Raw genomic sequence first — 13,070 nt, forward strand, 5'->3', positions numbered from 1 at the left:
ATATATATATATACACACACACAAAATGCTAAAACTGACCTTAAAAACACACACACAAAGTTGAACAGATACCAATTAGAAAAACTGAAATAGTAATAGGAATAGTAACCCCCCCCCCACCAACATCCCCCCTCCAAAGCATTTTTACTGATGAGGTTCACCAAACTTTCAAGGAAGATGTTAAGACAATGTTGTTGATATTCTAAAAAATAGAAAAAGAAGAAATACATCCAACTTTTTTTGAGACAGAGTCTCAGTTTGTCACCCTCAGTAGAGTGCTATGGTGTCCTATCTCACAGCAACCTCAAACTCTTGGCTCAAGCGATTCTCTTGCCTCAGCCTCCCAAGTAGCTGGTACTATGGGCACCTGCCACAGCACCCGGTTTACTTTTAGAGGCAGGGTCTGGCTCTTGCACAGGCTGGTCTCCAACCTGTGAGCTTAGGCAATCCATCCGTCTCAGCCTCCCAGAGTGCTAGGATTACAGGCGTGAGCTACCACGCCCAGCTGTCCAATCTTTTTTTTTGAGGTATAAAAAAATTTAGCATAAATTCGATACCAAAACAAATAGGGACAGTACCAGAGAAGAGGTGGAAAAGAGTTTCTCCCCCCCCATCTCAGTTCAAAATTAGAGTACAGACCATTAGGTTACATTATTTGTGTTTGTAAGGTAAAGTCCAAAGTCTGAGTTGTAGTTACTGACTCACTCTTCTTACTCATTCCCCTCTGGTGCTTCTGATTGGTAGGACTCAACCAAAAACTAGACAAGAGAGCTCACTGATACATAAAGGTTAGCCTCTTGAAGCACAGAACACAGTGAAGGGTAGAGAGAGTACAACCAGAGCTAAACATTATAACAAAATGAATTGTACAAAATTGCAGCATCAAGTAGCCACTTACTGGCACTTGTAAATATAGAATCAAAAGCAAAAAAAAAAAAAAAAAAGATCAGAAGCTTATTTTTACAAACCTACAAACGTTTCTTGTTAAAGCTATCCTAGAATTTTCTGTTGCACTGAACAGCACAATGCTTTAATCGAATTGCAACTTTGCTCACTTCAGGTTTCATACATGAAGAATTAGGTTGATACCATGTACCTTCAACTATATTCAACAAAGGATCTGTGCAAAACTTTTTCCAAGGAACCATTTCAAATCAAAAGTCCCAGGGTGGGGACATTTTTTACTTGATTTAGGGTAAAAGCTATTATAATTCAGTAAGTAGATAAACTTAAGATTGGAAAACTAGATGAAGACCAATAAACTGGATACATGAATGTGAAGTTTCCTCCTCCAGGACTATATGGTCACTGTCTTCAGCTATGTTTCATTTTTAACTGATTGTTGGTAGGTATTTTAATAACCTTTTCCACTTTCTACACTGAATAGTGCTAATGGGAAAAAGTGGGGAGAGGAGTGGCAAAATATATAATTAGGGTCAAGTTATTTTGTGGAAACCTTTAAAGAAGAAAGGTCTAATGTTACTGGATGGGGGTTGAAGTAGGTGCCGAAGGAAAAGCAGTTCCCACCACCTCCAAGAAGCAGGAGCTGTTGCTCTTCAGGAAGAAGGATGCTGGTATGATTGTGTAACATTAATGGCCATGGCACATATGTTGTGTCAATCTGATACTCAGAGCTCAATCCTGTAGTCAAATTGATAACAGTCACTCCAGGAACTGAGGAGGAATGAATCCAGACCCCTCCAACTAGTAGAAGTTTTCCATTGAGCACATGAGCTGTGTGGGAGTACCGTGGGGTAATGGGAGGCTGGATATCTATCGATTCCCAGAGGAATCCACAAGAGATTGGTCTCAAAAAGAGTACAGAGTTCAATGGCTCCTCAGAAGCCCCAAGACCTCCAGCAATGAGGACTCCCCCTTGCCAACAGCAGGCACTGTGGGAATGCCGAGCTTCAGGTGCTTCCCCCTCCACTGGGATCTTGACCCAAGCCATTGTCTCTACCTGTAGGAAATGCCAGTCACTTAGTACAGGTTCCAACACACTTCGACCCCCATAAACAAACAAATATTTCTGATTCTGATAGGACACTTCTGTTGCTGAATGCCGCCAACATGACAAAGTGGAATCTTTTGGGCCAGCCTTTGTTAATGTCACCTTCAGGTTCTCAGGGCTATTATCCTCACCCTTACAAAAATGAAGCTGGAGAAACCCCAAGGCTGGACTTACTGGGGATAACCTCCCTCCCAAAACCAGAATTTGGGTATCTGAAAGTCTTGTCATGGTGTGATAAAGGCGTCCATCCCACTGAACTTCAGTCCCATGACTGCATATTTGGCTGCCTTTCCACTCAAAGTCACAATGTTTTGAGAGCAAGTGAAGCTTGCTCACTCGGCAGTGCCGTCCTTCCTGCTCTCCAAACCCTCCTGCACTGAGAATAATGTCCGGACATAAGAGGACAGAGGCGTGGCCGTATCTCTTCAGGTTTGAGCCCTGGGTGTCACTAGTGACTACACTGGCAGGAAGGACCCCTGAGGGGGAAACAGGATCTACCCAAGGAAAAGGCTCCGAGGGTGGAAACATCAAGGTTTGGGAGAGAGTGTCTCCTGTGGACGCTGCCAGAATGAAATAATGGGCGCACTTTAGATGCCACTCCTCAAACTCGTCAAAGGGTTCAAGATTTTCCATCCGCCGCCGTTCTTCTGCGGGAAGAAAGCGGCGATAGAATTCATTCATGTCCATGGCACTGCACGCAGTCCAGCCCGCTTGAAGGAAGCGGCGCCGCTGGGCCTCCACGTCAGGAAAGTGGTCCAGGCCATGCAGGGGAGAGTTCAACTGCTGAAAATGGTGCAGCATGAACTGGCCAAAGGCGTCTTGAGGCTTCATCTGCTCGTAGATCACGAATACAGCATTAGGAAAACGCTGAGATGCCCAGGCGATGAGGGCAGCAGCACGATCCGGCTCGAGGTAGGTCAGCACCGCCTCAGCCAGGAGCAGAGTAGGTGAGGCCGTGTCGAGGCCAGCTGTGGCCAGGGCCTGGTCCAGTCGCTCCAGCTGCCGCAGGTCCAGCCCCAGGATGCGGTAGTCCAAGCTCTCAAAGCACAGCGCCGACGCGGGGTCCCCCACCTGGAAAGACCCTGTCAACGCGCACAGTTCGGGCGTCTCGCTGATCCTGTTCGCTTTGCACCGCGCCACGTCCGGGTAATCCACCTCCCAGACTGCAGCCCGGGCCAAGTACCCAGCAGTTTTGAGGCGAAAGTATAGAGAATCAGAGCCGGCGCCAAGTGACAAGATCTGCGCGCGAGGCGCGTCGGGGGGCGCGCACGTTCGCTCCAGGAAGGCGCGCACGCAGTGCCCCACGGCGCGTGCGCGAACGTAGTAACCTCGGTGAATGAGCGGCGCGCGCCGCGCGGTCCCGGGGACCAGGAAGGCAGTGAAGGCGTCCTGTACGTACCCGCGCGCTGCCAGGGAGCTCTTGCTGAGGGCGCTGCTGTCGTTGGTGCTTTGTACTGCTCCCGTCCGACTTTCGCGGCTCCGTGGGCCCATGGCCAGAAGGGACTCAGGAACGGCGGCCGGTCTCGGTTGTGAGCTGCTCCTTGGTTCGCACAGTGCACACTTCAGGAACCTCGGTACGGAAGCACCGTCCTCCCCCTTGACTTCGCTTGCGCAGACAGGGGTGCGTCACTTCCGGGAAGAGCACCCTTTAGTCAGAATTGGGGAGGGTGTTGCTAGTAACAAACTTGACTATAATTGACTTTTTTTTGAAACAGAGTTTCACTTTGTCACCCTTGGTAGAGCGCCGTGGGGTCGTAGCGCGCAGCAACCTCAAACTCTGGGGCTTAAGCGATTCTCTTGCCTCAGCCTCCGCAGTAGCCGGGACTACGGGCGCTGCCACAACGCCCAGCTGTTTTTAGAGACTGGGTCTCGCTCTTGCTCAGGCTAGTGTCGAACCTGTGAACTCAGGCAATCCACCCGCCTCGGCCTCCCAAGTGCTGGGATTACAGGCGTGAGCCACCGCGCCCGTCGATTGCCCTTTTTTGGATTCTCCTGCATTATGTTTTCCTGGGTAGACGGCCGGCTACCGCTGTGACATATGTATTAGGGGTGCGCAGTTGTCACTTTACTACAAGCCTTACAGTCTAAAAGGAAAACTTGTCTTGGTCCGCTTATAGGAGAAATCTCTAAGAGGTGAGCCCGTGGGTACTGATGACCTGACTTTCTTGGATGGCGGAGGAAAGGTCTGGCAGGGGCAAAGAAGGATCAGCACCATGGACCTTCAGTGGGCAGGGATTAGCATCCCTGAATGCTAATTTACTTAATGCTCTCGCAAAAGAGAATCCATTTAAATCTGAAAATAAATCAGTAAGGCCAAGTGCAGAGTGAAGAAACTAACTTTTACAAATAATTTACAGGTATTTACAATAAACATCCCCCCACAGATATATTGATAACCCTATATTCCTACTCCTGTGCTAGGCTGACGGTGAGTTAAACACTCAGCCGCTATTTCTCATCTTTAAAATGACACACCCCTGGCCGGGCGCAGTGGCTCACGCCTGTAATCTCTGCGCTCTGGAAGGCGGAGGCCGGCACCAGTTGGAGACCAGCACTGAGCCAGAGTGAGACTCCGTCTCTAAAAACAGCCGGGCGTTGTAGTGGGTACCTGTAGTCTCAGCTACTGCAGAGGCTAAGGCAGGAGAATCCTTGAGCCCAAGAGTTTGAGGTTGCTGTGAGCTGTGATGCCACAGCACTTTACCAGGGGCGACAAAATGAGACTCTATCTCAAAAAACAAAAAACAACACCCCTCCACTTCCAAAAGTGGAGGATTCTGAAGTGTTGAATGTATCTGCCCAATGGGGAGTCACAGAAGAGAGATGATCATTCCCTGTAATATGTTCTGAGCTTTATTTTTTATTTATTTTGAGACAGTCTCACTATGTTGCCGTTAGTACAATGCTGTGTCATCACAGGAACCTCAAACTCTTGGACATAAGCAATTCTCTTGCCTCAGCCTCCCAAGTAGCTGGGAGTACACACGCCTGCCACAACGCCAGGCTATTTTTTGTTGTTGTAGTAGTCAATGTTTGGCAGGCCCTGGCCGAATTCAGACCCTCCAGCCCTGGTGCATGTGGCTGGCACCCTAGCTCCTGAGCTACAGGCGCTGAACCCTTAGCTTTATTTTTAAGGAATAAATCCAGGTTGGAATTTAAAATAACCATAAAGTTCAAAATTCAGTGTCTGGGAGTCATCAGTGGAAACCACTTCCAGAGATTTTTTTTTTTCTTTTTTGAGACAGAGTCTCACTTTCTCACCCTCAGTAGAGTGCTATGGTGTCACAGCTCACAGCAACCTCCAACTCTTGGGCTTAAGCAATTCTCTTCCCTTGCCTCCCAAGTAGCAGGGACTACAGGTGCACCCCATAATGCCGAGTTATTTTTGTTGTTGTTGTTGTTGTAGTTGTCATTGTTTAGCAGGCCCGAGCTGGGTTCAAACCTGTCAGCCTGACTACTTAACCTGCCAGCCCTGGTGTATGTGGCTGGCGCTCTAACCACTGAGCTATGGATGCCAAGCCTCCAGAGATATTCTTAAAGAATATTTATAAATATCTTAATTTATATTCCTCTAAATTCCTAAAGAAATTTATAGTTTATTAATTGGTATTTGGTGACTGGCTGAAATAAAGAAGGAAATCAGGTTGATGTCATGGTTAACTTGAAGTACTGTTGCTTAATGGTTAAGAGCACGAGTTTTGGACTCCAGCCAATTTAGAAATAGGTGTCAAGAAAAAGGTTGGAGGCTCGGCGCCTGTGGCTCAAGTGGCTAAGGCGCCAGCCACATACACCTAAGGTGGCAGGTTCGAATCCAGCCTGGGCCTGCCAAACAACAATGACAGCTGCAACCAAAAAAAAAAAAAAAAAATTGTCCAGACGTTGTGGCAGGTGCTTGTGGTACCAGCTACTTGGGAGGCTGAGGCAGGATACTCACTTGAGCCCACGAGTTGGAGGTTGCTGTGAGCTGTGATGCCATAGGACTCTACCCAGGGGGACAGCTTGAGGCTCTGTCTCAAAAAAAAAAAAATAGAAAAAGTTTGGAAAAAAGAAAAAAGTTTGAATCAGGATAAATACTTGATAATTGAAAAAGGTCATTTAAGAATGGCGTTTAACAGCTTACTAATGACCTTTAGGGGGCTGGATGAAATGGCCTGTATTTCTCATGCCTGTATTCCTGCACACTGGGAAACTGAGGATTGCTTGAGGTCAGGAGTTCAAGACCTCAAGCCTGAGCAAGAGCAAGACCCTTTCCCTACAAAAACAGAAAAATTTGTGTGTTCCTATCATCCCAGTCTCTTGGAAGGCTGAGGCAGGAGGATTCCTTGGCCCAAAAGTTGGAGGTTGCAGTGAGCTATGATGATGCCACTGCACATCCGCCCAGGCAACAGAAAGAGATTCTGTCTCCAAAAAAAAAAAAAAAAAAAATCTTAGAAGGAAAAGTAGCAAGGAGGGCAGAATCCATGTTTCAGTGAATAGGAGATAAATTCCTAGCGGCATCAAGGTTAAATTGTACTTTCAACTTAGAATAGAAAGAAATGAGAGACAGGGCAGTAGCTAAAGAAGAATGTAGAGTAAAAGAGTTTTTTCTTTTGTTTTCAGGTGGAAGCAAATATTGCACATGCATGTTGGTCCAATGAAAGAAATCAGCCAGTACAGAGGAAGAGGTTGAAGGAACAAAAGAACAGCAAGATTAACTCACTGGTGGAGTAAGAACTTTGAAAGATAGGAAGAACTGGAACTCTGAGCACATATTAGTCTTGGGGACAGGGAAATGGATCCTTTTTCTTTCGCTCATGAGGAAAGAGAGTATGGATAAAGATAAGCTTAGGCGTGAAGTAGGGCAGAGAGAGATAGGAGGAATTGATGCCTGATGGCTTTTGTTTTCTCTATAAAGTTGATAGCAGAGTTGTCAGTTGGCAATTGGATCTGGTAAAACAGCTGATTTTGGAATTGCCTTTGTAGGAACTAGGAGAAGGACTCACCTAAGCTTTCTGTGTCTTTGGATCCTCGTCTCTAAAATGGGGAATTAAGTTCTGCTTTATAAGTATCTCAGTGTTGATTGAAGGCCAAATAGGAAAAATAAAGTTCAAGAACTTTGAAAAAATGCATAGCATTGTAGAAAGAAGTGTATTTAATGACAAGTTAGTAAACTATAACTGTTGTGTTAAAAAAAAATAGTAATTTTTTTGCAAAGAGCAGATCAAGAAAAGTGATTCAAGAAGAAAGAATGTAGCAATATCCATGCTTTGTGTAGCTTATGTAAAATCAGGATAATAATACCTCATGGGTCATTGTGAGGATTTAAATAACTTCTGTGACACTTAGCATAGTGTCTGGTTCATAGTAAGTGCATAATAAATAGTAGCAGGTATTTTTATTATTCTGAGTTCCATTTGAGGGTTGGGGGAGCCTGAGAAAAGGATTCCTCCCTGGGATAGGAGTCTTGGTTTTGGCCCTACTCTAACTTGATGAAATACTACTAATGGAGACAGGCTCCTGGGATAAGATTTCCATTAGTAATATTTCTTCAAGTTAGAGGAACTCATAATAAAGTTGTTTTTGCAAACATCGTTTTTATAAAATTATAAAAGTTACCAGATTTTACAGGCTTGTTATAAAACCTTCAAATTGCACAAAAATATATAAGGTAAACAAAAGTAAAATACTTTCCCCTAACCTTTCCCATTTGTAAATCACTGTCTAGTGGTAACCATTTTATGTATATCCTTTCATGTATGTTTTAGACATATGATATAGGTAAATAAATGTGCAGGTATTTGTAAATGAGTGTGTATATAAGCACAAAAATATGTATGTCTGTTCCAAAAATCACCTAAACTATATATTACTTTTTGCAAGTGACTATCATTTTTCCGTATAGTCATATTTATTCAGTTGGATGGGTATATAATTAATTTAATCATTACCCTACTGATGACATTTAGGTTATTTCCAGCTTTTTGCTATTATAAGCAAAGCTATAAGACATATTTGCTATTAAGACATTTTGTTATTATAAACAAAGCTATAAGATATATTTGTACATACAAGATACAGGATAGATGCCTACAAGAAGAATTATTGGGTCAAAAAATATGTATTTTTTTATATTAATAGATACTGCCAAATTGTTTTCCAAAAAGATTATAACCAAGTTCTGCTCCCACCAGAGCTTTTGCTCATACCTTTACCAATATTTGGTAAGATTCAGATGTTTTTCTGGGTATTTTACAAGTGAAGTCTTCTATATGAACTTTATTTTTTTATTTATATATATATATTTTTAGAAACAGAGTCTCTGTCACCCTTGGTAGACTGCTGTGGCATCTCAGCTCACAGAAACCTCCAGCTCCTGGGCTTAGGTGATTCTCTTGCCTCAGCCTCCCAAGTAGTTGGGACCACAGGTGCCTGCTACAATGCCTAGCTACTTTTTGTTGTAGTTTAGCCAGGGCTGGGTTTGAACCCACCACCCTTGATATATGGGGCCGGCGCCTTACTGAGCCACAGGTGCCGCTCCATGTGAACTTTAAAATAAAATTTTAAGGAATAATTTTGGGAATATTTTGTTTTGTTTTGTTTTTTGCAGTTTTTTTGGCTGGGGCTGGGTTTGAACCTGCCATCTCCGGTTTATAGGGCCAGTGCCCTACCCCTTTGAGCCACAGGAGCCACCCGGAATATTTTGATTAAGATTACTTTGTATACTTGATCTTAGCCAAAAGGCCAAGAAGCATTGATTAACATTTTCTTTCTGAGTCAATTGGTGGTAAATTTGCTTTACCTATACAAGAATAAGATATATTTCTCTTATTTTAATAAAGTATTTTTTTCAGTAGAGATATTAAATGCCACTAATTAAATAGTCCATCTTTTTCATTCATTCCTACTTACTAACCATTTACCTTGGCATTACATGCAAATACCACCTTTCTTTCATATCAAGTTGGGTTTTCTGTGGGTTTTTATGTTTCTTTTTTAGTGCTTTACAAGCTGTTTATTGCACGTTACATTATTTTAGTGACTTCTTTAACCCCACTTAGTATCAATTTATTGATTTGTAATGTGGTAATAATTGTTTACAAGATTATTTGGAGAATTAAAGATAGTATTAGTAAGAGTGCTTGTCACATACCTGAATCATGGGAGCTATTATTCTTGTCAACATCGTTACACTTGAGAACACAGAAGATCAAGGTGGCTATGACTGTATTTCATTTGGAATTTTATCTTAACTTATAAACCACTTTTAGAGGTGAAGAGAAATGAGGATTTATTTATCACCTACAGTGTGCTAGGTGCTAGAATGGTTAGAAAAATCAGTAGGACCTATCCTTAAGAATTTTAAAGACTGCAAAGGAGGAAGATGAGTAAATCAGTGATTGGCTACTGAGTTAAAGTAGTTCACTAGCTCATCAGGGAGCACAGAAAAGGGGGATTTAAATTACTTTAGTAATCCTCACAGTTGCTGTATATTTTTCATCCCATTTTAACAAATAAGGAAACTGAACCTGTGAGAGTACAACTAAAGCCACATGGCTACTAACCTCAGAAGTGGTAAAAGGACAAACCTAGGTCCATCCTGCTTCAACACCTCTGCTCTTTTATATGTTTTAAACAATTCAAACATGTAAATTTTATCCAAAATAGGCCTTATAAAATTTCTAATTTTTGAAGTAGTTTTATAGACATAGTTGAACGGTCCCAGTGGATAAGGAATCCATGTATACTCTACTAAATTTCAGGTTTCAGTACACCTTTTACTTGTATAAGCTTGAGCTTTTCCTATTTCTAGTTCAGATTGTTTACTAATCATTTCCCCACCTCAGACACACTTAAGTTAGCTTTGGAAGGGCTTTTGCTTTTTGAAGAATAATAGTCAAAATCCTGTTTCTTTGCTTTTATGTCAACACCTGAAAATATTAACGTTTGTTAAAATAGGTGAACCTGAGCCCAGAGCTGCATATACAGCTAATCTTATCAAAATGTATGGAAGGAAAGCAATCTGAAAGAAATTCAGGACAACAGGATTTATTGGCAATACGTTACATTGTTCATACCAAAAAGAGTGGAGAAGGACTGCTTTTTTTCCCCCTGGTAAAATCACAATGGAGATAGAAGAACTGCAACAACCATGGAAGACAGACTTTTACTGGGAATTGCCAAAAGTGGTGAGAATTCAGCGACAGAATTTTTGAATGATTTCTAATTATAATGAATTTTATGTTGTTTCTTTTCACAAAAGAATTTGTAGAATCTGTAAACTTTAAAAGTTATATAGCTAAACGAAATAGGCACTTTGCCTAGTACAGACTGCAAACACCCAATACCTGGTATGATGCTATGAAACTGTTGGATACTTAATAGATTTTTATTGATTGTATTCACTTGTGTTAGGAACTTCATGCCCACCTGAATGGATCCATTAGTTCTAATACCATGAAGAAATTAATAGCCAAGAAACCAGATCTTAAAATCCACAATCAGATGACTATGATTGACCAGGGAAAGAAACGAACTTTAGAAGAGTGAGTTTCGGGAGGTTGTGGGTACTCCTTTTTTCTTTTTTCTGTGTCATTGTTTTGAGATTGTGACTAATAAGAATTCAGATTTTATTGGTTAGAAAGCATAGGGTAGGCATCAAGCATGGAGAGTTTAAGGTAACGTACAGCATTTTTTCCAATTGTCAGACTATTGGCAGTATTTTTAGTGATTTACTTGTTGAGAAGTTATACTCCATTGGAATATTCTTTTCATTTCTTTCTCTTTTTTTTTCATTTTTGAGACAGAGTCTCACTCTGTTGCCCCAGGCTAGAGTGTCATGGTGTTAGCCAGGCTAAAAGCAACCTCAAACTCCTGGGTTTAAGCAGTCATCCTGCCTCAGTCTCCCGAGCTGGAACTACAGGCACCTGCCACAACGTCCAGCTCATTTTTCCATTTTTAGTAGAGAAGGGGGTCTTGTTCTTGCTCAGGCTGGTCTCAAATTCCTACGCTCAAGAGATCCTCCTACCTCAACCTCCCAGAGTGCTAGGATTACAGGTGTGAGCTACCATGCCTGGCCTTTTCTTTTTTAGCAAAGCGCGCATTTAAAGAGTACATTGGAATGTTCTTTAGACTTGATAATACAGACGCATTGAATTTTCTGTGTGTGTGAGGTAGAGTTAGAGAAGGCAACTATATTTCTCACTTAAAAATATCATTAATGTTTTATTTTTAATTATTTTATTATCTTTCTGATAAATGTAATTTTTGAAAACTTATTTTGTAGTTCTTTGTAAATATAAATGTATACTTCCTATTAGCCTGAAATCTGTTCATTAATTTGGCTTATTGAGTTTCTCTTGAGTTTTTAATGACTAGAGTATGCTAAAAATTTTCACTCTTCTTGCAGATGTTTCCAGATGTTTCAAACTATTCACCAGCTTACAAGTAGCCCTGAAGATATTCTAATGGTAAGACATGAAGGGATTTATAGAATGGTTAAGATTATAAAGTGATTTATGTTCTTTTATTGTTGCACATGACCTTTCATTTTTACTTTCATTAAGAGTCTGATGAAAATATTTTTTTAGGCTCGGCGCCCATAGCACAGTGGTTACGGTGCCAGTCACATATACCAAGGGTGGCAAGTTTGAACCCAGGCCAACTAAACAACTGCAACCAAAAAATAGCCGGGCATTGTTGTAGGCACCTGTGGTCCCAGCTACTTGGGAGGCTGAGGCAGGAGAATTACTTAATCTCTAGAGTTGGAGGTTACTGTGAGCTGTGATGCCACAGAACTTTACTGGGGGTGGCATAGTGAGACTCGGGCTCAAAAAAAGAAAATATTTTCTATGGCAACTTTTTAAAACCAAGATAAGACATTTGACTAACAGCTAATGTAAAAAGACCACGTTTGGGGACACAATTACAAGAGGGACTTTACCTAACAACCACAATCAGTATAACCTAATTCTTTGTACCCTCAGTGAATCACAAACAATAAAAAATAAATATGGGTGGCACCTGTGGCTCAAAGGGGTAGGGCACCAGCCCCATATGCCAGAGGTGGTGGGTTCAAACCCAGCCCCAGCCAAAAACTGCAAATAAATAAATAAATAAAAAGACCATGTCTTCTGTAAAAAATATGAGGAAAGGGGCCAGGTGTGGTGCTTGTGCTTATAATCCTAGCACTTGGGAGGCCAAGGCATGAGCTCACGGGTTTGAGACCAGCCTGAGCCAGCGTGAGACCCCATCCCTAAAAAAAGTAGCTAGGCATTGTGGCAGCCACCTGTAGTCCCAGCTGCTGGGGAGGCTGAGGCAAGAGAATTGCTTGAGCTCAAGAGTTTGAGGTTGCTGTGAGCTATGACACCATAGTACTCTACCGAGGGTGAAAACGTAAGAAAAAAAAAACCAAAAGAACTAAAATGAGCTTCTTTTATTGGGTAGAGAACAATTTGGGGGAAAATATCTGATCCTGTCTTTAATATATATGAAATATTTGGCCACAGGTGGGCATATTCTTGATGGAGCTTTTAACTGCCTGTTTGGGCATTATAAAGAATGGAGAAATTCAAGAAGTACTTACATATTGAGTGATTAATCCCTAGGTAAATTATGCTTCCTCTCTGGGAATGAAGGAGTAGAGGATGCCACTATGTTCTCTTATCTCTTATCCGTTATACTAGTGTCTGACATGGAATACTGGCTTCTGTGCCGTTGATATGACCAGGATGGCATTTTAAAATGTCTTGTTTCTGCCAGGCAGGGTGGCTTGTGCCTGTAATTCTAGCACTCTGGGAGGCTGAGGCTGGTGGATTGCTTGAGACAAGTTTGAGACCAGCCTGAACAAAAGCAAGACCCCATCTCTACTAAAAATAGAAAAACTAAGGCAACAGGGCTCGGCACCCAAAGCACAGTGGTTATGGTGCCAGCCACATACGCCGAGGCTGGTGGGTTTAAAACTGGCCCCTGCCAGCTAAACAACAATGACAACTGTAACAAAAAATAGCAGAGTGTTGTGGCAGGTGCCTATAGTCCTAGCTACTTGGGAGGCTGAGACAAGAGAATCAATTGCTTAAGCCCAAGA

General features: G+C 42.3%; 2 protein-coding genes across 2 annotated transcripts in view; one reads left to right on the forward strand and one right to left on the reverse strand.

Annotated features, from left to right (window-relative positions):
- Positions 1 to 1,014: 1,014 nt before the first annotated feature.
- Positions 1,015 to 3,626, reverse strand: LCMT2 (leucine carboxyl methyltransferase 2). Its single transcript, XM_012806317.2, has one exon. The coding sequence runs from the start codon at positions 3,500 to 3,502 to the stop codon at positions 1,442 to 1,444; it is 2,061 nt and encodes a 686-aa protein (XP_012661771.1). The 5' UTR covers positions 3,503 to 3,626; the 3' UTR covers positions 1,015 to 1,441.
- The window catches only part of ADAL (adenosine deaminase like), a 31,757-nt gene continuing 22,213 nt past the window's right edge, over positions 3,527 to 13,070 (forward strand). Inside the window, exons 1-5 of the mRNA XM_003791765.3 lie at positions 3,527 to 3,585; positions 6,608 to 6,714; positions 9,944 to 10,173; positions 10,400 to 10,530; positions 11,394 to 11,454. Coding sequence (XP_003791813.1) covers positions 10,111 to 10,173; positions 10,400 to 10,530; positions 11,394 to 11,454 — 255 coding nt within the window. The 5' untranslated portion in view covers positions 3,527 to 3,585; positions 6,608 to 6,714; positions 9,944 to 10,110. The remainder of the gene's footprint in view (positions 3,586 to 6,607; positions 6,715 to 9,943; positions 10,174 to 10,399; positions 10,531 to 11,393; positions 11,455 to 13,070) is intronic.

This window comes from Otolemur garnettii, unplaced genomic scaffold (genome assembly GCF_000181295.1).
Source record: "Otolemur garnettii isolate 467f Iridium unplaced genomic scaffold, OtoGar3 scaffold00050, whole genome shotgun sequence".
NCBI lineage: Eukaryota > Metazoa > Chordata > Mammalia > Primates > Galagidae > Otolemur > Otolemur garnettii.

Bases quoted from the DNA above. Each gene is read 5' to 3' on its own strand.
- LCMT2 (XM_012806317.2), bottom strand. From the start codon at position 3,502: ATGGGCCCACGGAGCCGCGAAAGTCGGACGGGAGCAGTACAAAGCACC.